The sequence below is a fragment of the Sciurus carolinensis genome, chromosome 6, assembly GCF_902686445.1.
Source record: "Sciurus carolinensis chromosome 6, mSciCar1.2, whole genome shotgun sequence".
Taxonomy (NCBI): domain Eukaryota; kingdom Metazoa; phylum Chordata; class Mammalia; order Rodentia; family Sciuridae; genus Sciurus; species Sciurus carolinensis.
In genome coordinates this window covers 33,890,539-33,916,309 of record NC_062218.1, presented here as the reverse complement: position 1 = coordinate 33,916,309, position 25,771 = coordinate 33,890,539, and the positions used below count along the sequence as shown (strand labels likewise).

The window sequence follows — 25,771 nt, the reverse complement described above, 5'->3', positions numbered from 1 at the left end:
TCAGTGTGTGCCACTGTGCCAGGCTGCATAATCTAATTTAAGGAGCAGAAGGGAAGTGTGCATTATCCTTAATATCTTAAATCCCAATACCCTGTACCAGGCTGTGTAGCATTTACAGAAGTGGCGCGAATGATTTCCCTGACTTCAAAAGCTTCTTTGAGTTGAGGGAAGAGTTCTACATGAATCAGAGGGCAATAATAGGTCATGGCTAATGTGGAAAAATGGCATCTCTGGTGAGGGGCCAGTGGAGGCTACTCATCATGAGTGGACTTAAGTGACAGATTGAAGTTGGTAAAGGCAGTCAGGATGACAGGCTGAGCAGGCAGCATCAGAAGGCCAGTCTGTTCAGGGGAAGCAGAAGGTGCTGGTGTAAATGTACACTCTGCAGCTCCAGGAGGGAGGGTTTGAATCTCTGCCTGAGCACGAGAAGAGGAATCAAACCCTGGTACCCAAAGAATACAAAATCAGTAAAGCTGAGGCCAGTCTAAAAACCATCAATGTAGATCAGGTACAACTTGAGTCTCCTATAATTTGGATTCTCAATTGTAACCCTTGGGGGAAGATGGAAGAAAGATTTCATCTCATGAAGAGTCTTTGACGTCAAGTATTTTAAATATATTAAGAAGGGACTATGCTGTATGTGTGGAAATGATCAAAATACATTGTAATGTGAGTTCAGTAACATGAAGGATGGTGTATATGATACAAGGTGGTATGGCTCTTTGGACAGGGGAATAAAGGCAACAAAGTAAGGCTGGGAAGAGATGTTGGGACTCAGCAAAAATTAATATATGATGGGGAGGAAGAAAAGTATGAAAATATAGGGTAATTATGGAAGCAGAAGAGGTTTTCCAGATTCAGTAGACATGGGAACCATCTAAGATAAAATCTCGGCTTCATGCTGATCTACAGACAATATTACTGTGTACAAAATAAATTCCACAAGTCTGTTCCCAGTTAGTGTATAGCAAAGCAAATATTCAGCTTTCTATATAAAAACTTTTTCGTAAAATTAATGAATGTAGCCATGGTTGCATTAAAACTTGGTCTTCAAAACTTTATGCAGAAAAAAATTGTGGAAGTTGTTATTTGGGGTGCTAACGTAGACTGTTTTCTTGATGAAGTCTAACATAGCAAAGTGCTACCTAGTATTCTCCTGGTAGCGCTCTTGTAACTAGGTTAGTGCTCTTTAACTAAATCCAGCTGTGGGGGCTCCTGGTTACATTTCTGTAATATTGTTTGGCTTAAATCTGAGATTCAGTAGCTTGGCCTGATCTGACACTCTTGTATTCTTAGAAAATCTGGTGATTAAGAGTGCCACAGCATACGTGGGGCTCTCGAATGGAAACCTTTGCCTCCCTCTGAATTGCCTGCACTTCCACGGGGGCAAAACTGAACACCAAGTGAGCATGCTGTTTCCTTCTGGTGATTAAGAAGGTAGTTTTGATTCAGAACTTTGTATTTCAAGACTACTTTGCAAGAAACGTCATTGAAACTCTTTCTCTTTTTTTTCTATTTATTTATATATTGGGGGGGTATTGAACCCAGGGATGCTCTGTATCTAAGCTACAATCTTGGCCCTTCTTAGTTTTTTTTATTTTGCGACAGCTTCTCACTAAATTACTGAGGCTGGCCTCAAACTTGCGATCCTCCTGCCTCAACCTCCCTTGTCACTGGGATCAGAGGTGTGTGCCTCCACGCCTGGCTTCACTAGGACTCTTTAATAAACTCCTGTGTTTTACAACTCTTCCCTCCCACTAGCATGTCATGAAAATGCTCCTCTAGATTGCAAGATGATTGAGGGAGACTTTCCAACATTATACACAAAGAACCCTCATCTAATTAATGTTTTAAGTATATATCATAATTTTAAAACTGTTGAAGAGGAGAAGTAGCCCTTTAGACAAATGTGGTATCTTTCCAAGGTAGATTTCAATAAGAAAGTAATTTATATAGAATTCATTGAAATAGTGCTAATTTTTCTCTCTTTCTAAACTTGATGGATGGCAAGGAAGTCTTCTACTCTAATCAGAAACATTTCCTCCCAAACACAGTCTCAGTTGTAACCATTACTTGCTTTTTCTTTCTCTATTATCTATACTATAAGCCCCTTGAGAGTAGAAACACTTTGTTACTGTGTACCTAGCATAATACAATGCTTGGCACATAGTAGGTGTTCTATAGGCAATAACCAGATGGCCACATGAATGTGTAACTCAAGCTACTCTCATTTATAATATTAATTTAAATTTATTATTAAGTGAGCAAAATGGAAAACTTGTTCCCCTCCATTTTTAACTTTAAATCAGTTTATAATGAACAATATCCATATGTTCTTCTATTTTATATCTGCTCAGGGTCTGAGAAAGGTAGATAAACTGTTACTGAAATTCTCCAGATGCTGTGGTCTTTCCAAGTCATTGGTTTAAAATTTACCAATGGAGTATTCATTGTTACTCAGACATCCTTCTGACCTGCTGGATATAATCACCTAATAATTGCAGTAAAAATTTTAACCTGATATTTCATTCCTCCTCTGTTTCTGTTTTTAAAAAAGCCTACCATCTGTTTGTTAAATGACTGATAAAAATTCAGAAATAAATAAAAGGCATTTGGCTCAGGGCTGGATAATTCATTGCTTTGACAATTTCAGCCCCAATCCAAAGAAACCTGATTTTTTAATTTGCCTGTGAAGCTGTATGGTGGGTTAAGATGTGATACCCATTAGGCTATTTAAAATCCTGACGTTAGATCGCCAAATCTTTACTGTTTACACAGTCCCCAGCGTATCCAAGAAACCTGGATAAAAGCCAATCTTAGACCATATCCTCACCAACTTCAAAATCCTACCATCAAAGAGCTGTTTCAAAATCTAATTATTACTTGATTCAGAACTTACCGTTGAATTTTTAACTTAGCCGGATATTTCACCAACAGTTTTGGATAGGTAGGTATCAGGTATCAGTGTCTGAGATGGTGTCATGGGGCCAGCTACTGGGGCTGTGTAGCCTTGCAGTGTGCTTGTGTTCTCTTTGTAGTTTCTGTTGGCTTTCGAGTTTCAGGGAATGTGACTGAAGCTTAGAATATGGACTATAGATTTAGCTCTTTCTTATATATATATATATATATATATGTATGTATATATATATGTACGTATATACATATATGTATACATATATTTGTATATATGTACGTATATATATGTATATATGTATATATGTGTGTGTGTATATATATATATACAATTGTGGATGGAACCCAGGTCCTCAAACATGCCAGGTTCTAGCACTGAGCTGTGCCCCAGCGCTACCTATCCTTCAAATACTGCTATGGACAGATTAACCTGTCTGTAAGGAATTTAATTTGAAAATTATAGAAAGGCACATGCCACCCTAATTTGTCTATTCCAACTACAAGAAGCATGGATTTGTCAGCCTTCCTAATCAGTATTTCCTTGGTTGTGATCTTTCTAGGTATGTGTGTGTGTGTGTGTGTGTGTGTGTGTGAGACGTGAGATTGAACCCAGGGGCACTGTAGCCACCAAGCTTTACCCCCAGCCCTTTGTACTTTTATTTTTATTTTGATATAGAATCATGCTAAGTTGATGAGGCTGGCCTCAAACTTTTGGTCTCCTGTCCCAGTCACCCTAGTAGCTGGGATTGCAGACATGTGCCACCACACCCAGCTTCTTTCCGTATTTTCAATAGTTATATGAGAAACATATAAAATGTGAAAATGCTGTATATTCTGCTTCAAACAAGAAGCTGTAATAATGTGGCTGTTTTAGTCAATAGCTGCCTTTAACAAAAGATGCTTTTTGTGTTTGTTCTCCAGGTGATGACGTGGGAAAATATCATTTTATGTATAAAAATTTTTATAAAACTGAGATTAGGGGAGTCCTTTTCTTTTGAAATGGATCTCAGAATGAAGGAAGACATAATGGCCTCTGGCTTTTTTAAAAGCCACCTTTTAGGATACTTATTTGAAGTTTGAGGGTCACTGAGCATCATAGCTTGTGGAGAAGGGATAACCTTGAATCTGATATTTGAGATTGTTAGACCTTAACCTTTCAATTAAAAGCCTTTGTTTCCACAAGCTTAGCCAAGTATTTAAATAAAAGAAACCACCGGCAGTGTTGATCATTCAAAGTGGCAAATCTATGCAACTATCATACTACAAAGTCATCTGACTCTTTGATGCCTCCCTGAACTCAGATTTGTCACCACCCTAACCTCCACACCATCACTCAAAACCTCAAAGTCTTCCCAGTACGTCTAGACGAAATAGAGTGTGGTAAACCCACCCTAATCCAGCCTGACCCACCTTTCAACCTTTCCCCGGCATAACCCCAGGGCACTGTGTCTTAGCCATGCTGCCATGAATATACTTTATCCATTGTTATTAATTCCTCTTTCCCACATGCATTTTCTGACTAATGAAATTCAACCTATCTTGGAAGAACCAGTTTAATTCTCTCTTTTGCTTATATTGTTCTAAAGAGGTTAAGGCATAAGAATTAGAGATGTGGGTTTTCAGAAGGTTGCTTAACACCTGTATTTCAGCTCCTTGGGTCAAAAAGGAATGATAATACCTTCCCCAGAGAATTAAATGAATTTAGATAGGGAATTTCAACGCTAGAGAAACTAAGAAAGAGACTGTATTCATATCCATGTCTGATACTTAGCCCTAAAAGTAGACCTTTGCTTGTTTTAGAGAGACAAAGAAAACTAGTTGGTATCGTATCCTTGGTGGAACAAATTGTTTACATGCTTCTGCAGTTTGTAGTTTGTTAGTTAAGGAAGACATCGATAGTTAACACAGTATTGCAACTGTTAGTGCTTTCCTGACTTCAGAATTTCCTGCACTATAAGGTTTCTGTGGGGTGTGGAAGAGTTTGATCACTACTTTTTGAGGATTTGTCTTAACCTCCTTGACTACAATATTGAGTATTTTTAATAAAGATTGGATTAGGAACTTAATAGGGGCTTTCAAAGACTTGTCTTTGCATAGGGCTATAGAGTTCAGCTAAGGAAACAAATGATCTAATTGCATTCTTTGATGCTAAAATGCCTACAAAATAGGAGTAGCAAATAGCAGATGCCACCATGGAGTGAATCTGCCTAAAGCTTCCAGAACTGACTTAATTTACTCTTACTTAATGATCGTAACAAGGATCTTAAAGCTACACATAGAGCCCCTAAATAATCATTTATGTCCATCCCATGTTTTCCTAAGTATTGAAGTGTCATTTGCTTATCAGGTAAAGAATTTTGCAACAAGTCACGTAGGGCCTCAGAGAATAGAAGACACTGTGCTGAAATAACATAAAAGCTAATGAAACATCTTGCTTAAATATTACATTTTTTTATGAACCCAGGACGCTTCCTTTAGAGTGACTCACTGATGTTGACATTCCTGGGTAGTCTAAGCAGAAGATTTTTCTGGTTCAGTACAAATAGAAATATCTCATAAAGGACCAACAAGTCTAGTTGAAGCCCAGAAAAGTGGTATCAAGGAACCATTCCTATTCATTCATCTTGTACTAGAACTATATCAGAGTGGTGCCCACATGATTAGTCATCTAATAGGAAATGAAATCTGATAAGACTGAGGTATATTCAACAGGCCTGGCGAAGGAAGTGCCCTCATCCCATCTGCTTGCTCTCTGGGAAGGTATTTCAGTGGTAACTCAAATTTTTGGCCGATCCCTTCCTCTAAAGTGAAGCCTTAATGATTTAAATGATTCCTGTGACTCCAAGTGCTGGGCAGGTTTGTAAATAACAACTTAGTAAAAAGGACAAATATTCAACCAGTACTGGAGAATATAATGTAACTTGTAGTTGTTTTGAGTTAAGACCCACTATTGGATGTACAGTAATCTCATCACTAATATAAATCAAACTTATCTATTATGGCAGGAGCAGAGGGTGACCCAGTGTTAGATTTACTTTAAAAGTACCTGTAACTGGAGATGATTTTGAAAAACAAATTTTAAAATATACAGACATACATCTAATAAATGAATCTTTATAGTCTAGAAAACCAGAAAAACTAGACTTAATATATAAAATTATCCTTTCAAATAAATTAGACCTTTTGGGAAATAGAAACTCATGTGACACAACATGATATGATGATTTGTTTAGTTTATTCATAACTTTTAAAAATACCCAAACCTGAGTTATCAGGTAAGCAATAAATGTTTAAAAGGAATAGTATGTTGCATGGAAATGACTTCATATTAATATAAAATTAAGACACTAATTATTTCAATCTCATAGATTAGCATCCAAATCAAAATTATGAAGTCTATTATATGGGACAAGGAAGGGAAGAAAATTAGTGTTTTTCTAGGATCCCCAAAGTTATTGGTTAATGTCATGTCAGGAGCTTATCTTAAAAATCAGAAAAAGTATTAAATGAAATAAATATTTAAGACTTGAGCCTTTGGAAATGTTGTCTAATGATATAACCAGGATGACTTTCTTAAATAATTTGTTTTTACACAGCTGGTATAAATTTGTTTTTCTTCTTCAATCCTCAATAGTTATAATACTAGCAGAGGTGGTTTGACAATCCAATTGAATAGACATATCAGAAAATCTTTAAAGTCACTCATTAGAACAAACTTTCTGAAACTTATAGAGATCAAGGTGATACTTGAGGTCTTTCCTTGTGTTATTACAACCAAGAAAGAAGATCAGTGAGCTGTATATTCATTTCCTAAGTATCAGCTATCTGAAAGGCTATGTCATGCATTATACTTTTACTTATAGAGGTCACTGAAGCAATTTGTCAAAGATGATGTAGAAAATGAACTTTCATGAGTTTTTGTTGTTGTTGTTTATCTGTTTTGATAAGCTCATTGTTCAGGACCTCAAAGGTGGCTCTGTCCTGCACCTTCGGAGTTTCTTGACTCAACCTTCTGAACTTGGAGATTATGCATTTCTGCCAACTTGGCTCATCTTGTACTCTGCAACAGTTTCTTACAGATTTTTTTTCCCAATAACTTAAAGCACAATTTCAAGAAAGATAGATTAGTCATTTCAGGAAAATTTTTTTGACTTTGTGTTCTAAATTTTCAAGATTAAGGTAATAGTAATATTTCATCCCAGGAAGCAAGGTAAGTTGTATAATGCAACATGACATTTTCTAGGAATTTCCAATCTCTTAACCTGTCTCTTTTGTCCAGGAACCAAGAAGTAAGCAAATGACACTAATATTCTTTTTTCTTCCTTAAGAGTTCTTCTGGCCTTTTAGATAGGATTCTGGAGACTCTTACTGAGCTTCAGTGTGCTCAAACACAGGTATCCAAGGAAGAATGAACTGGTATCGGGTTGCTGATTCTTTGTCAACCTGAAATTCAATAAGAAAGTGGAAAGTTCCTAGTTGTTTTCATTTTTATTTTATTTTATTTTTCTGGGCTGACATAATCCTGCTGCCTCAGCTTCCCAAGTAGCTAGTATTACAGGTACACACCACTATTCCCCACCACCTTTGATATTTTTAGTTTTCTTTTTCCTTCATCTTATTTGAAAGTAACCATGCCTACTCCAAAAGAAGTCAGTGGTGTCATGAAGAACCATCCTTACAGTGATAATTGATATACTGAGTACACAAGAGAGCAGTAAATGGCTTAAAAAGTATCATTAAACATTGGAATTAGCAAATACACCAGTATTCTTGGAGATGAAACGTAAATGCCCTGTTGGCTGCAAAATCTTGTCTAACTAGACTAGATCATATCAGACATGGAAATGTGAGCCAATGGTAAGTTTCTCATTGAAGGTTAATGCCAACCCTAAAGGGTAAATGAACACCAAAACAAAGGGCATATTCTACCAAAAATGCCACCTCAGACCTGGAGATGGCATATAAGAATCAGAAAACTTAAACTGATCCTATGTTTAGTCTATTTAAGCCCAAGAATTTTTTTTCAGAGTTTTGGTCTGTATGTAGAAATGTAATAAAACTTAAGTCCCACCTGTCTGTACACATTTACTAGAGACACCCCGGTTTGACTGTTCTGTGCTGATGTTACAGGACAGCTGGATTCTTCTTCCTTTAAACTCTTCAAAAGTCAGCATGTCTCTGAAACATGAGTTGCACAAAGGTAGAGCAACACTCAAGCAATGCCTTTGAGGATTATATACATGTGGGTCTCTGCCTGGAAAGGGAAACCACTTTGGGATTTTGTATAATTCAGCCACACCATTAAAGAAGAAAGCAAATATCAGGCAGTATTTCTTGCATCAGTTTTTGCAAAAGGAAAAGTTTAAAGTTACCTACCTGCTTTTAACATGCCCTGGTGTGGTATATATTATAAAATAATGCTACTAGTGTATGTGGCTCCTCATTTATAGCTTATGATTTTAAATGCAGATGCTTCTAAATAACAGGCTTTCTCAAACTCTTCAGACTTTCAGAATAACTGCTATAATGATACTTAAGTGTACAGTGGAACATGTTAACTGTCAGCATTGATGTGCACACATATCATAGGTGAAGTCAAGAAGGACTGAGACGAATAAATGACCATATCCTGAGATCCACATGCTAGATATACTACTTATCCATGTGGACTTAACTCAGGGTTCCATATGTCAACAAGAAAGCAAAACATGCATTTTCTAAGAATCAAACTGCTACCATTTTTATATATGAATTAATTTAAAAACTAGCTTGGAAACTAGGAAAAGGAGTTAGTTTGGGTCGATGTATCTAACCTAATTTAGGAAGGACAGCCTTAAAAACAGATATTTGCTGGTCACTTTGCATAACTGTATGAAGAGAAGATATGAGGGATTGTTGGAAAAGGTATAAATAATGTTGGGCTATTGCCTTAGAAATCAAAGGAATCCATGACTAAATTCTTTTCCCTGCAGGGATTAAACATAATATCCATTGTACATTTAGATTATAGGTAAAAGGAAAGTTCATGAATTTACTTTTTTTGTATCTATTCTGTTGTGGTTCTTCTTGAATCACTGCCCCGAAGACCCTGCAATAGAAAAATTCTGGAGACTTCTCTGTCAGTAATTTAATTTGTTTTAAATATTAAAAACTCTAAAATTGTTCATTTCTTAGGACATTTTCTTCCCTTGGATTTAGGGTGGAAGGGAAATAGCATGAAGCATAATGTTATACTTTATCATTTAATAATACAAAATATAGTTCTCAATTTTTAAAATGGGTTTGTCCCATTCATCTACTCCAGTTATCTGTGAATACTTCTACTTTTTAAATCTTCCTTTCCTTTTCTTTTGTGCATGTTCCTGGCTATTATCATTTTAAAATTAGACATACAACCTCGAGCACATCCTCTGACCAGTGTCACTATGGCAATGGTGCCTCCAGCATTATCATCGCCACTTAATGCAGCTCACTGAGCTTCCACTAAACACCTGCTGGGTTCCATCCACTGAAGAAAGAATCAAGGTGACCATGGCAGGTGCTGCCCATGCCTGACCCTGTGGGTAGTGTCTCAGGGTGTGGGGGGGTTGGGAAGAAGGGCTTAGCAGAGTCCATCGTGTCCCCATAGGCCCTCTAGTCAAATAGGACTTTCAGTGTGTTCACACATGCCACCCACCCATCAGTGTACCAGGCTCAAGGTGCCAAGGTGTCTTCTTGTCTGGGTTAAGTGAGAGCCCTGGCGTTTGAGTTCAGTCTTTAGTCATTTATAAACTCCTCATCTCGTACCCATAAGAACCCTCCCCACCCACCCCACCCCCTGTTAGACCACTCAGTCCATTGGCCATTTCCCAGAAATGCTTTGCCTTGCTATACAAACTTGCTCACCATGTTCCCAGACACGTGAGGTCTAAAGCCCAAATTATAAGGGGCAGGGAAGCCTTTTCCAAGCCCTTCTCACTCCTCAAAAAGCCATATCAAAGTCCAGGATGGGATGACTTCCTGCTGCCAATTCAACCTCAAGCCTCAGTGTTCATGCTTACATGATCAGAAGATCCCGGGAGTATTCCAACACCTACCCTCCCCTCTGTCTTAGAACCTCAATGAGTGTAAAAAGGGATTCGAGAATCAACCCTGGCTTCTGTTCATGCAAGTCTATTAACTTGTGTCCAGCTCTGCCAGGAGGCTAGAGCGTATTCTGATTAGAAAGACTAAACTACTTTTTTTCCATGCTAGTGGAATTAGGCATGCAAACTTAGAGTCTTTTACTGAAACAATTGAGTAAAATATAGTTGGAGAACTAGTCATAAACTTAATTCTTCAGTTCAACTTGTGAACCCTGGACAGACACTTCCAGTGAGTGGGTGTACTGCATAATCTAGAGATAGGCCGTGATGTGGGTGCATAAAGCCTCTGTAAAATTCACCTCCTTCTGAACAATGATGATGATGACTATTTTTTTAAGTTCTAGTAGGAGATATTCTTAATAAAGTTATTGAAGAAAACAGCTGAGGGTAGGTACAAAATTAGAAAGGTCATCATTAGTCAAGGATATTAAAAGTTGCCAATTCCAGAACTCAGGCTTCCTATCATGCTAGGGAAAAAAAAAAAAAAAAAAAAAAAAAAAAAAGGCTAAACACTGAATAATAGAGAATGTACTGAAATAAATTTAAATTCTTTGATCTGTGGCTTGTATCTGAGACCTAGCTAAAGCAGCCAAATCAATGGGCCAGTTTGACCAACTATGCAACCCAGACAAAACATTATCCAGTGACATACAGTTAGACCATGTGAAACCCTTTTCTCTGTTGGTTCAGGAAACACTTGTGAAATACCATGTTCAAAATACCTTGCTAAGCTATCTTCTTTTGTATTTCATCTACTAAATGGAGGGCATTTTTCTTTCTTCTTCCTCTATTTTTTTTCTTTTTTTCTTTTGGGGTGTGTGTGTGTGTGTGTGTGTGTGTGTGTGTATGTGTTACTGGGCATTAAACCCAGGGCTTCATGCATGGTAAGCAACAACTCTACCACTGAGCTACATTACCAGACCTAGAGGTGTTCAGTCTCCATATAATGGGCTTCGTACAGTCTGCTTAAAAATGGTTTTAAAAACTAACTTATATAATCTCTAGGAGTAGGACAGGAGAGTCTCATTCTAAGATGTAGAACTCTCCTGGTACCAACTCTATCCCAATCTTCTATTTAATAATTATACAAGTCATGCACTCTTTCTAGCCCTCAGTTTCTTAATATTTTCTTTCTTAAAATTAATTTATTTATTTGCTATGGCAGGGATTGAACCCAGGATCCTGTGTTTACTAGACAAGAGCTCTACCACTGAGCTACACCCCCAGCCCTCCTAATCTTTTGACTAAATTATTCCCTGGAGTTCTTTCAACTCACTAATAGTCTAACCCACTTGGTATTTCTTTAAGGGAACAAAGAGTTGCTGTAGACCATTAGAGTTCCAACTTGTCAGTACAAAGGAATCATATGGGAATCTTTAAGATATATGATGTTTCTTTCCCCAGAAATCCTGATTTAATTTGTCTGGGTGTGCACAGACTTCAGTGTTTCATGGGTGATCTAAACTGTCATTGGCAATGATATAGACATGGGTTTGACTTAAGGTCCGTTAGAAATCTCCTCTGGGAGGTAACTTAGAGGAGATTCTGTTCCCTAAGCCCTGTTCCCATCGGAGCCTACTTTCTGTAGGCACTGAACAGAGTTGGGTGGGAGGTGTTCTCACTTTGGCAAACCCTCTCACTTTTTCAACTGGGCAAAACAATGAGGCCCTACTCCTCCCCATGTGTCTACTTATTAGCCATTTACTTGTGGTTTCTTGCTCTTCTAAAAGTGTTTAAACACCCCAGTGGAAGAGCAATGTTGGGTGCAGTGCAGTACTACACAACACAGAGCTTCCAGGAAACCTAGCTGCGGTTCAATCACAGCTACCATTTATCAGGCGCTTCCTGCATGAGGCCTGGGGGGTCCCTATTTAAGTGCCTATTGGTTTTTCCTAACAGCTCAGCAACTCTATTCCCATGTAGAAGATGAAAAAATAAACAATGAGTGAGTTACCTCAAGCCACAGAGCTAAAAACAGTGAGTCCTGGGGGTGGATGTGACTCCCAAGCCTAAATTCTTAGCTGCTATGCTATCTCACCCTTACTCAAAATTAACCATCTCAGGAATTCAACTCTGGTCTGACTTGGTTCCAAAAATAGGCAAAAACTTCTTGGGTCAGTGTTTTAGATGATAAATCTTGCAGGATCTACTCCCAGAGTTAAAATCAATGATACATACTCACCATAAATGCATAACCCATGTATAATCGACTGACACAGCCATGCCCTATTACTGAGGCCCCTATAACCATGTCAGCGCTTACAATAATGCATTCTAAGGACTCGTTTTCAGTCTAAGTTAACAGAACCTCATTTCCCAGTTTAATAGGCTGCAAAATGTTATTTCTGCTCAATGTTGCCTTTGCAGGGTAGAATACCTTCCTAAACACATAGTAATCAAAACGATTTAAGGGAGGAAGGTTTTGGGGCAAGGGTCAAAAACCGCCTAACTTTACTGCCCCATCTCAAGCAATGTGTCTTGTTCTCAAAAGATTACTGCAAAGATAGTGGCGAAGGCCGTTTGCTGCCCTCTTGGACCTGAGGTCTGTCTTAGAGGTTAATATTTCACACGTCCTATTCAGCACTTCGGCTGAGGCAGACATAATGTTCCAAAGGACAAGAAAACATGTCCTCTGTCCTGTACAAAGTACTGGGTGCCCTAAGCAAAGATATTTATGTGTCTCCTTAATTTCCTCCCCTATGTCTATTTTATGTGGCTCTTTCTGAAAATTTTAACTGGCATGTTAAAACCAATGAGATTTTTGAATGTTTGAAAATACAGGTTCAAACTAGTGGACTTTAAGAAAAGAAAAGAGAAACATGTAATAGAAAAGGGAGCACAGATTATACTCAGTTTTGAACTCATCAGCTTACTAGGGATGGATGTTTTGTTGTTATGTCCATTTCATTGTTCGTAAAATAGGGACGCTGCTTCAGAGGGCTTCCAGGATAAACACTGTAAATGCTTGGTATAAGCTGTCCTTCCGTATCTACAGGGGAATGATTCCAGGACCCTCCTTGGGTACTAAAATCCATGGATGCTCAAGTCCCTTCTATAAAAATGGGATAGTATTTGCATATAGCCTACACAATCTTCCTTTATACATTAAGTCATTTCTAGAGTATTTATTATACCTAATACAATATAAATGCTACATAACTATTTGTTATGGTGTATTGTCTAGGGAATAATAATTTTTAAAAAATGTCTGTACATGTTCAGTACAGATGCCATTATTTCCTGAATATTTTTCATCTGTAATATTTGAACCCAAAGATTGGAATCAGAAGATATGGAGACTGACAGTATTAGGTGCTTATTCCATTTCCCTAAACTTTAAAAACAGATGCAGCCATCTGTGGAATGGGGCTTCCATTAAGTCCTTAATCCAGCTTATTCCTTTTATCAGCATTTTGAGACCAACCAAGCCAGTTCCTGCCTGCTCTATATTATTAGATAAGAAGTAATGAATGCTTGGGAGTGGGGAACTGACAAACTGACAGGTAAAAGGTGTTGTTGGTTTTGTTCCTACAAAGTTCAGGTTGACCATTGTCCACCATGCTAGTTTTTCTAGGGTGCAAATATTTTCCATGAATCACTTTAAGAGCTAAACAGATCTTAGCTGGGTTTTTATTAGTGCAAAGGACATAGTCATTCCAAGATGACTCACACAGTCTTCTAGTATACATCTCCCAGAACCTTCTCAGAAACCAAGGAAGATGTTGCAAGCTCCAAAATCTCTTCTGGTCATCTGAGTCTAGTGTCACGGAAGGGGGAAATCCCCACATTCTTTCAGGGAGGTTTGAATGAAGTCCAAAATCCTAGTTAGATAGCTTCACTGAAATGGAAGCTAAGTTTATTGATTTAGCAGTTTCATTTAGAGCATTCCATTTTATATGAGGACTTAAGAAGGAGTCAAGGGTATAGAGTAACTTTAGAGTCCCATTTGTTTCCAGATGTGTCATCTTACTTCTCTTTTTCATTTTATAAGGAAGAAAGACAGCCCATCCTGGAGAGCTGGAATAACAAACCAGGTCTGTTTAGATGGGGGATTGCTCATGTGACTCTGTATGTTTTCAAGCTTTGCTTTGTAATCCCTGTCTTCTGATGACCCCCTTCTGTGTGGTTCCTGACTCATTTTGTGTTTCTTGGTCAGAAGGGCCTGGGCTTCAACCCAACAAATGAAAGATTGTGTACTTCCTCCTTGTCCTACACTCACTCGTCCCTCTTTATGAGAAATTTCTTATCATATTTCAGCTTTAAAATAAAGTGTAGTTTAACCTACTCCAGACGCTTCCTACGACACTTCTCTGGTTTGAGAAAGTAATCACAATAATCAAATTATTAAGACATGTTTTGATCCTCAGATCCCTTTTGCAAGCTTGATCTCTTTCAAAAAATCAGTTCATTATGAACCTTCTAAAGGCTTTATGGCACAAATGATAACTCAGTAATACTGTTGGAAGGATTTTTGACTGTTGAATTTAGGTTGATTGCTCTTCTCAGAGGACTCTCTGTAAGCAAGCTTTCGTCCACCTACAGCATGTCAGATGGCATGTCAGATGTCAGAGTTTGGATCTGAACATCCTCCAAAGGCTCATGTGATTTAGGTTTGGTGCCCAGCTGGTGGCACTATTGAGAGGTGGTAGAAACTTTGGGAGGCAAGGCCTAGTTGAAGGAACTAAGTCAGTGGAAGTGTGTCCTTGAAGGGTATATATTGTCCCAGCCCCTTCCTCTTCTTTTCTCGGCTCTCCTCCTGACGTGAGCTAAGCAGCTCTTCCTCCACCATGTGCTCCCCGCCATGATACTGTGCCTCGCCATAGAATCATAGTGATGGGGCCACATGACCACGGACTGAAACCACCGAAACCGCAAGCCAAAATAAACCTTTCCTCCTTTTAGTTATTTTTCAAAGGTAGTTTGTCACAGTGATGAAAAACTGACTGGCCTCCTAGGATAAAGGCAAACATTTATACCACCAATATATGCATAACTAGATGCACACTTTTGTTAAAATCATTCAATGTTTTGAAAAATAATTTTAGAAAACAGTGTGAGTCTTAGAGCATGTGGGCAGTCTACTTTCTGATGATTATAGGAAAAAATACACTTTCAACTGTGTAGTTTGCAATGGAGACCTACACTTGGTAATTAAAACTCAAAATACACATCCATTATCTTCAGGGAATTTATGCCAAAGAAAGTTTTTCTCACTTTTTTGTTGTTTTGTTTTCCCTTGTCCCTGGAATTGTTCATTCCCAAATAATAAAAGATACAAAGGAAACCAAATACCTTTAAAACAATTTCAAATCTGTGAAAGTTGTACACAAGTGTCCGAAGAGAGAAGTTCTTGCTGTTTAAACCTATAGTAGGGCACCTCTCACTTTAAGCCCTTCCATTTGGCCCAGTCTGCCAACACTAGATTTGATACCTGTCTTGAGTTACATGACTGTTAAGTCTTGCATTACTTCTATGAATAAACCCATGTGATGCCATTCCCTCCCTGTGTCTGTCAAAGTGCTTTGTAGTACTTCTCAAAATTCCTTTAATTCCATATGCTTCCCACTGTGATGTCTTTTCTTGTCAGAAATAATATCCTGCGAGTAAGTATGAGATCAGGCTTCCACAATGAGCTACAGACTCTTAGGACCATGTTGCTTTTCAGCCAATGAGTCCACTCAGTTCATAGCCATCTTGCCTCTGCTGCCCACATGTACTTTGTTGAACTCACTGTAATGCTGACCTGAGCTGGACATACTTGAAGGGATCGCCATACAAATGCTACCAGTGCATCCCCCAAAGAGAGAATAGGATGTAATCTGTTTTGGGATACATTCTTATAGTTTGTGTTCTTATCCTAACAACTTAATATCAAAGAACATAGATATAGCCCTGAAAGCCCCCAAACAATGTCATTTTTAAAAAGCATATAAGGAAGGGCTGCAGATGCTGCTCAGTTCAATCCCCAGTACAGGAAAAAAAAAAAAAAAAAAAAAAAAATATATATATATATATATATGGAGAGAGAGGGGGTGGGGTGAGGGGGATTCTTAAATTACACTCTTGAATCCATGATATTTAGAGTATCCTGAAGACTAGTTCTTCAACTATTAAAATCAAAACAGATTAGTTTTAACATTGTATCAGTTAGAATCCAGTCCACACCAGCTATTTTAAAATATCATAATGTTCAATATTAACCAGATGTGAAGCTGTCAGCCGAATGACTGAGAAGGGAAAGGGAAAGCACAGAACCATCACTGTGTAAGCAGAGTACAGAAGATGGCCACCGTCCTGAGGGATGGGGATCAAAAGGAAGACAATGGAATCATCAAAGTTTTTGAACTTAGAAAGCAGGGTCCCCTGGACCTGCTACTATGAGAGGGGTGCTGCTGAGCTAGGGCTGGAGACCTTGTGCTCTGAAGACCTGGAACCATGGTGCTGGCAAGAGAGCAACAGAGGACGGATGCTGGTGTACAAGGGGACCACCGGGAGGCAGTTCTGCAAGTCTAGGAAATGCTGAAAACCACATTCAGTCACTGCTACAGGAAGAAACTCTTGCTGCTAGAGTGAAGGACCTCTCTGAGAATCAAGAATCATACTCACAGGAGCTTCAGGCGTCAGGAAAAGTCCACAAGATGCAAACAGAAATGGGTGGGTCCCTTGTCCAGCTTGGCAGTCTCCCTTTAGCACCCTTCTTGGCAGAGCTCACGTGCACCCTGCTGGCAAAGCAAACTGGTTGGCCGAGTCCCAGATCCAGCACTACAAAGCAAGGTACCCAGGGTCATTTTGAGACAACTTAATAACTGGCACAGACCACCCCTTCAGCTACTCAGCATCCATGCACACCCCACCCCTACACATTTGAACTACTCCTTCTGCACCAAAGCAACTGTTTCCATCAATTTAAAACCATCCTTCATTCTAAGGAAGATATTCGCACCCTGTTCCCACACCAGGAAGCTACAAAGTCCCAATAGGCATTACATCTTTTTCTGGAAAACATTCTGTGTATTTGGGCTACACAACCATTCCTAGAATTTAGTCATAGTCCCTTCTGAATAATCTGCTACTTCAAGATTTGGGTTCCCCCTAAAAAACCCTTACATTAAAAAAGTTGGAGAGATAAGAAGTAGGTAATACATACACATTTATGCACATAACAGGCAAGAAAGAAAATCTGTATAACTACCACTGTCCTTATTACCATCCACACAAATGGCTTCTATATGCCAGAATTGAGAAGTGAGTCTCCTACCCTCAAGGAGGTGATAGTCCAGGGAGGGACAGACAAGGAGACAGACTTGTGTGAAAACCAGGCAATGGGCATGTGTGTGTAGAGGGAAGAGGGGAAAGCTTAGGAGCTAAGCTTAACCTGTTGTCTTCAGGGACACATAAGTAATGGAGAGGAGGGACAGATGTTTGGCAAATGCGAGTCAAAACCACAAGCCATTCTATAAGAAATGAGAAACTTGAGGTAGGTGAAAAGAAATGAAGGTGAAGCAAAATATTTAAGAGCCTTAAATACAAAATGAAAAAGTCAAATCTTTGTCCTAAATTCAGAGGAACTACCACAGAATTGAGAAGAAAGATTTCAAGTTCTTTTTCTAATATTTAGATCTTTAGATAAACTTAATCCTTTAAAAAAAAATCATGTCATCCTAATTGAGCAAACACAAGCCACGGACTGGAGTTTCAAGTTTTCACGAGATCAAAGAGTGTGTGTGTGTGTAGCGGGAATAGTCACAAATATTATGTGTTTCTGATGTACGCTAAAGGTTACCCTCAAAAGGATTGAGAGCAAATTCGTTAGATTTGATCAGGAGACATATTGGAGGCTATAGTTGACACTGAGAGGAACGTTGAGATGAACAGTCCTTGAGGGGAAGAGAATAAGAAAAGGCAGAGGGTACAAGGCCATGAGTTTTAGATTTTTAATCCAATAAAGGTCATAAGATGATAATCAGAGAGCTACTAGGTCTCACTGAAGTATAGTCCTTATTTCTAAGATGAGATCTGAGAAATTCATAAAGGTGAGGGCTCATTGGGGAGAAGGGAAGAATGAAGAATGTAGTTGTGTCTCATTAGATCAGAACTTAATCTCACCTTCTAACATGGTTAACATGGGCAAATAGCTTCTCTGTTTGGAAAAAAATTCTCTGAAATTAAGAAAATGATTATTGACTGTTTAGTCAGCTTTTTTGCTGCTGCAACTAAAAAAATCTGAGCAGAACAATTGTACAGGAGGAAAAGCTTATTTGAGGGCTCCAGTTTCAGAGCTCTTAGTCCATAGAAAGCTGGCTCCATTCCTCGGGACTCAAGTTGAGGCAGGACATCATGGTGGAAGAGTGTGGTGCAGGGAAGCAGCTTACATGATGGTCAGAAAGCAGAGAGAGACTCCACTCTCCAAGTACAAATATATACCCCATAGCCACACCCCCAGTACCCCACCTGCATCAGCCATATCCTACCTTCCTCCAGTCACCACTTAATCCCATCAGGGATTAATCCACTGATTAGGTTAAGGCTGTAACCCAATCATTTTTCCTCCAAACCCTGCATTGTCTCACATGTAAGCTTTTGGAGGACACCACATTTAAAATATAACATTGGTCCTAAATTTGGAGAGTTTAGATATAAATTTGGGAATTTATTTATCATGTCTCAAAGAAACAAATTTGGGAATCACTGAAACCAATCAGGCATACAAAATAGAGTTGTTCTATTTCCCATAGCTGCTATAACAAATTATCACAAACTGGGTGGCTAAGAGCAAGAGAAACTTATTCTCTCACAGTCCTGGAGGTAAGAAATTCAAAATCGAGACTTCATGGCCTTGGTTTCTTCAGGAAACTCTGAGGGAGAACCTGTTGTGTGGCCCTCTCCTGACTTCTGATGGTTGTTTGCAATACTTGGTTTTCCTTTTATGTGAATACATCACTCTAGTCTCTGCCTTTATCTTCATATCACCTCCTCTGTGAGTCTCTGTGCCTCAAATCTCCTTCTGCCATTTTTATTTTTACTGTTTTAAGACAGGGTTCTCACTGTGTTTCCCAGGCTCATCTCAAACTCTTAAGCTCAAGAGATCACAAGGAACTGGGACAACAGATGTGGACCACCACACCCAGCTCTTCCTCTGCCTTTTAAAGTGAAGCATCTGTCACTGGATTTAAGGAACTCCTTAAATCCAGGATTATCTCATCCCCAGAACCTTAACTATAATTGCAAAGACCCTTTTCCTAAATAAGGTCACATTAAAAGTGTTCTGAGTTAGAACTTGGTACAGATCTACTATAGTGTATAATAGAGCATCTCTGTAGTTATTATGTGGCTAATTATTTTTTTTTTTATTGCTGGAGATTGAACTCAGGGACTCCTGAATATTGGGCAAGCACTGGGCTACATGTTCAGTCCTTTTAAAATTTTATTTTGAGACAGGATCTCGTTAAATTGACCAGGCTAACTCTAAACTCGTGATCATCCTGCCTCAGCCTGCTGAGTAGGTGGGATTACAGGTGTGCACCACCACAACCAGCTTATAGTGTTAATGCTAAGATGGGATTCATCCATGGATGTTAAGGAAGTCTGGCTTTGAGCCAGTTGATGGGCTAGAAACCTGGTTCTGCACTTAGCAGATGCTAACATTTCTGTGCCTGGGCTTTTCCTCTGAAAGGTGAAATAATGCTTGGTCATCATACTCACAGAGCTGCTATGAAATTTTTGAAGTTAATACAAGTTAAAAAAACTGATTTGTTAATCCTCAACAAGTCTTGAGTCAAGTAAGACTTGGAGTCTTCTACCATGTAAGACTTGGATCTGTAAATAGACTCTCTCCCTGGCTGCCTACCAGTAAGATGAATTTGAGCAAAATTAACTACTAAATCTCCAAATGAAACAATTCAGATAACATTGATCATACATAGATTATAGGTATATATTTACAGGCTTTTAAGATTATAAAGGCTAACCTCAAAGGGGGAAGAATTAAGCGCTGGCCTCCAAGAAAACACATTGACATTTATGAAGCAAACTAAGTGCGATTTTAGCCATCTGAGTAAAACCTTGAGAAGACTTTTTGCCTTTAGATGTCTAACAAACAGCATACATTCCCACGCGGTGGGTTTGATCTTTTAATTAAGTATTCAAATAAATGGGCAGTATAGGCACCAAATGAAGAGGGCTTTTATAGCAGTGATGGTGTGGGGGGTTCTAGCTCAGAGGTGATATTAACAGGATTATAAAATAATAAGTGACTTTTCTTTGCCTTTGGTCTGCAGTCTGACCTTCATACTCTAGCTCTCTTTAGAGATGTGTAGACACTTCGGCTGGTGAGAAGTCAAAACAACTTTTGAAACATGGGTTCACTTCTGTGGGCTTGCAATGACTGTTTTTTTCCCCCTCTTTTACCTCCTCTGATGCATGGGGAAGCTTTATGAGAGCATATGATACAACTATTTGAGGATGCTAATGCTAAACAACAGCATTAAAGTATTTATGGTCAGTGAGTTGCACAATAGGCACCCATACGTTCATTCCTTCTCTGGTAGTATCAGTGTCAAAATGGACACCTTTTAAAGAATGGCATTTGGAGACCTCTGAGATTAAATATAAAATCCTAGTATTTGTAAAAGTACTTATCAATATGATTCAGATGAATACATAACTCTGTGTGCGTGCCCATGTATGTTGCTGGGGATTGAACCTACAGACTTGCACGTGCCAGCCTAACACACTCCCACTGGGCAACATCCCCAGCCCAGAACCCCACTCTTGTCACTGCCTATGCAGATAAACAATTTATGAATTAAATCCATAATTCCCAATTTCAGATGCCAGTTACAATCTTAACAGACTCAGCATTTAATGTGTATCTACTTTGCTTTGAAACTCAGCAAGTGTTTTGATCCCTATCTTAAATGCTAGATTTTTATGCTGAAGTTCTTATACAAGCTATTCAGCTAGATAATCATTAATTTTCACCAGATACCAAGTGCTTAAGGAAACTGGTAAGCACCCTTCCTCCCTGCCCCTCCCCTGCTCTCAGACTTCATGCTAACAGAGAAGAAGGAACGGCGTGAGTCTACAGAGCTGTGAAGGAGAATCACTAGCTACAGACCTTATGACATAAAGCCTGGGTTTGCTGTATTCTGGTCTCATTATGCCTCTAAACTCTGCCCGCAGGTGTGTGTTGTAGGTTATGTTCATTTGAGACGTCTCCATTGGGGATCACCCGGTGTCACTAAGTGTCTGCTGGTGCTGGGGTTTGCTGCTTTCCTTCTTGCCATGTCTAACGAAGTAGAAACGAGCACAACCAATGGTCAACCTGACCAACAGGCTGCACCAAAAGCACCATCGAAGAAGGAAAAAAAGAAAGGTATGGAAAAAATCCTCCGGAAGCCCCGGAAGGGAACTGGAGGCATTTACCTCTGTCTTTGGAGAAATGTGAGATTCGGGGTACCACGAGTACTGCCTCTTGACTGACCACCACATTAGCTTCACCTCAGGTTTCCCTAAACAGCGAAGGTGTACTTTGGCAGAAGAGACTGGTTCACTCCATGTGTAATGAGGCTGGTCTCTGAATCTGCGATGGCACTGACTTAGGTCCTGCTGGAAACTTTATGGCATCTTGTTCAGTTAGTAATACAACCAACAGTTATCGTGTGGTTATCTTTTCAATGATCTATTAACCACTTTGCTTAATTGAAGTTACCATTCTTAAGAATCAAAATGTATATTTTGGTAGACGCTCTTCTTTTGTCCTAAAGCACCACTAGAAAGGCCAGAGTCCTTAATCATCCAGTGCTTGAGAATATGCCTTACTTGCTCAGTTTTTACCACTATTCTTTAGTATGAGACTGCACAGGTCATTTAAGAGGAGCAGAAGTAGTTACAAAGATGGGATAATTACCTTAATTATTGTCAAGGGAAATTACCTGTGTTTCCCTTCTTTCTGTTGATAGTTCAAAATGTTAGTAAATTGTATGTTAGTAAATTATTTTTCTTGCACTAAAATAAATAAAATCATCATTACATTCTTTCAAAACCTTAAAAATCCTTGAATGAAGAAGCCTCAGCTCTCGCTTCACATGTTCCCATGGTTTCCCATCACCCATTTACTGAGAGTTTATTTTCTCTCTATCCCAATTCCATGTTCAATACTACAAAGCATGATTTCGCTCAAAAGAAGAAAAAGACAGAATTAAATATTCCACTTAAGATAAATTATAATATAATCAAGATTTATGCTACTCAAAATTTGGAGATTCTGGAGCACATTTGGTCTTACCTAGGACTGGCATTTAAATTAAAATTTTATCCTGTATTTCTTCCATTCTCAGGCTCTGAAAAGACAGATGAGTATCTCTTGGCCAGGTTCAAGGGTGATGGTGTAAAATACAAGGCCAAGCTAATTGGAATTGATGATGTGCCAGATGCTCGAGGGGACAAGATGAGCCAAGATTCTATGATGAAACTCAAGGTAAAGGGGAGAAGAATGCTTTATCTTTATCTTAAGTATCTAGTAGAGGGAATTATTTTCAAAGCTCACGTTTACCTGTATCTCACTGATGTGAAATTTTTCTAATCCCGTAATTGATGCAGTCACATCTCATTCTGTGAGAAGCCCTGTGTTAGTTGGTACATGTCAATTTCTGCTCTGGAGACCTAGTTTCATCAAGGATATCAGGGATCTGGATGTATTTTCACTTTGGTTGACTCAGCACTTAAATGAACCAAGCCTGTCCCAACAGTCTTACCTCTTTAACTGATTATAGCACCTGCGTGCAAGGGTGTGCATGGTCTGATGTTGTGTGGAGGGCGTGGGAAGTGTCCAGGTAAGACTCAGAACCCTACCTAGAAACTGGTATTCTTTAGTGTTCTCCCTGTGGTGCTTTGAATTTTTAAAATTAGTACCACGTCACTACGTGGACCTGATTAAACAGGTCATTTTTATTAGACAGCATAAGACTTAGAAGGAGCATCTTTGAAGACCTTCCAGTCCAGTCCCCTTATCTTTACCTGAAGAACTACGGTGACTTGTTTGAGTTTACACAGTCCAGAGATGCCCTGCTCAATGGTCTTTGCCTCCATCCTGTTATCCCAGATGAAAGGCGCCTCGTCCTTTCACAACTGGCAAACCACGCTGGAGACAAAGCTACCTTTTAAATCTTTTGGCTGGAAAGCACTGTCGGATATTTCAAATTTGGTTTTTCTTGTGTTCCCAATCTCATCAGGGCATGGCAGCAGCTGGTCGGTCTCAGGGACAGCACAAACAAAGGATCTGGGTCAACATTTCCCTTTCTGGGATAAAAATAATCGACGAGAAAACTGGGGTAAGAATACGCATTTGCTGACACCTACTTGAGCAACCTGAGTGTGACAAATTACGCACTGCTTGGATTTCAGCTTCCTCTTTTCCTTCTCAAAGTTCTGTTTTTAAAAAAATGTATTACTTCTCCAGAAGTAATAGACAGAAAACAGAATAGAAGGTGGAGTCAAGATACCCTGTATAGAAATTTGTTTCCTATAAGAGCTATGAATATAAATCTATGAACTCAGGCATGCTATAAATACCACATTATTTGGGACCTCAGAGGTGTGGAACTAGATGAACCCTAATTCCTGGTTTGTGATTTTTCATGGGTCTATTCTTAGCTCTCACTTGATTTTTAATACACTGATCACTTGTGAACTTACCAACTCACCTAAAGCTGAATCTTATTTAAAACACATCTGTATTTTTTCTCCATCTGTCTTTTCCCCCACAGAAGTGACCTTATGTTTGTGTGAGTGTGAGTGTGTGTGTGTGTGTGTGTGTGTGTGTTTGCTATTGTTCCATCACTCATGAACAATTTTGCTTCTTTTGTTTTGGTTTTGTTCCTGAACCAAAAGCTATCATATTCAAGTTTTCTGGGTCATTTTTCCCCACTCAACATAAGACTCATCCACTTAAAATATTGCTTTTAGCCCATTTTCACTGGTGTATGATACTGTCTTTGTATTGAGACACTGTGGGAAAACCTCTAGTTACTACTCATTCCTCCCAGAGATGCCCCTTGTCTAGTCTGCAAAATTCACCAGTCACGCTCAGAGCGGGGACGCCTGGTGCACGCTCATCAAGCCTGCCGTGCTCAGGTCCATGTCCCTCATTATTCTTCAACCCTTCCCCACAACCCTCACCCTGTGGTACTGGGAATGGGACCCAGGGCCTTATGCTTGCCAGGTGCTCTACCCCTGAATTAAATGTCCAGTCTTATCCTTCAACTCTTAATTCTTGTTTGCCTAGGCCATGAGCATGCTCTCCCTCCCTCTCCTTGAAATACGATCTTTTCAGTGGTCTTAGGCATTTGGAAACACAAGACACATACTTCCACCTATAAACATACTTGATGAGCTGAATCCTGTTGCATGCTAGAAAGGGTCAAAAGAAATGAACTCCCCACCTCATGTAGCTTCTGGATCATGGCATAGACCATCTAGGACAAGTCCATGAACAATACTTGAAGACAGCATTTGATAGCTTCTAGAAAATACTGGGGATCCTCAGTCTAATAATATACAGAATAATTCCTTGGCCATCCTGAGGGCTGTCAAAGGTTCCCTGGGGACACTTCTTTAACTCATTTATGCCATTCACTTAAGTTTGATTTTGAATTGAAAAAGTAGACTTACTTGGGTTGGTGCAAGGGTTACACATTCCCTCTTTCCTTTAGAGATTCTTGGTATCCTAATCCTCAGTCATTCCTGGCTATGTGGCATCATACCTTTGGGTAGAAGATTCAAGTTTCACTATTTTAAGAAGGAACATTCCACTTTTTCTTAGTTCCTTGTGGGCCTTTCCTAGCAAGGACTCATGCAGCTCTAGCTTTTAACCAGAGACTAAAAAGTCTTATTCAGAGGATTTAACCTCTTCATACATGCTGTGTCCAATGTCTACCAGTGCTAGCCTAAAAATAAGTTCTCTTACCAATGGGTCACACCCCAGCCCTAGTTTACTCAATAAATCATTCTTTTTTTTTTAAATTTTAGTTGTACATGGACACAGTACCTTTATTTTACTTATTTTATTTATGTGGTACTGAGGATTGAACCCAATGCCTACGCATGCAAAGCAGGTGCTCTACCCCTGAGCCCCAGCCCCCAATAAATCATTCTTTATGTTTGTTTTCAGGTAATAGAGCACGAACACCCAGTAAATAAGATTTCTTTCATTGCCCGTGACGTGACAGACAACCGGGCATTTGGCTATGTTTGTGGAGGAGAAGGCCAGCATCAGTTTTTTGCCATAAAAACTGGGCAACAGGTAAGCTGTGAGCCGTGAGGTGTCCTTGGGGACTGGTCCTCGCAAACTTCCTGGGAATCATCAAATGTCTGAGAGTAAAATGATGAGCCAGAGCATTAACATCATTAAAGAAAGAGTCTTTGGACTAATAAATAGTCATTGATACCCATGTGGCACAATGTTTGTGAGAATAGACTTCCTTTTAAGGTCAGTCTTGATTTTAGAACAATAATGAATTGTTCCCAGAAACCTTGAAGAGATTGTGGAAATTGTCGTGGTACCTTTTCTTTTGTCTAAGTACTTACTAACCTTACTTCCTTTATGTATCTGAGAGTGGTGATGGTGGTGTGTGTGTCAGGCCGGGACAGGGGGCCACTCCCTACATGTCAGGAGAAGGTAATAAAGAGTTTTAAAAGAAAAAAAGAAACCAGAAATGATGGCGACAACATGAGAA

General features: G+C 39.1%; 1 protein-coding gene across 5 annotated transcripts in view; it reads left to right on the top strand.

The window, feature by feature from the left end:
- Dab2 (DAB adaptor protein 2) overlaps positions 1-25,771 on the top strand; it is a 50,461-nt gene that overhangs the window by 7,909 nt on the left and 16,781 nt on the right. For all 5 annotated transcript variants that reach the window (XM_047555778.1, XM_047555776.1, XM_047555780.1 and 2 more), the window contains exons 2-5: positions 21,219-21,411; positions 22,376-22,515; positions 23,270-23,368; positions 25,207-25,338. In XM_047555778.1, coding sequence (XP_047411734.1) covers positions 21,321-21,411; positions 22,376-22,515; positions 23,270-23,368; positions 25,207-25,338 — 462 coding nt within the window. In that variant the 5' untranslated portion in view covers positions 21,219-21,320. The remainder of the gene's footprint in view (positions 1-21,218; positions 21,412-22,375; positions 22,516-23,269; positions 23,369-25,206; positions 25,339-25,771) is intronic.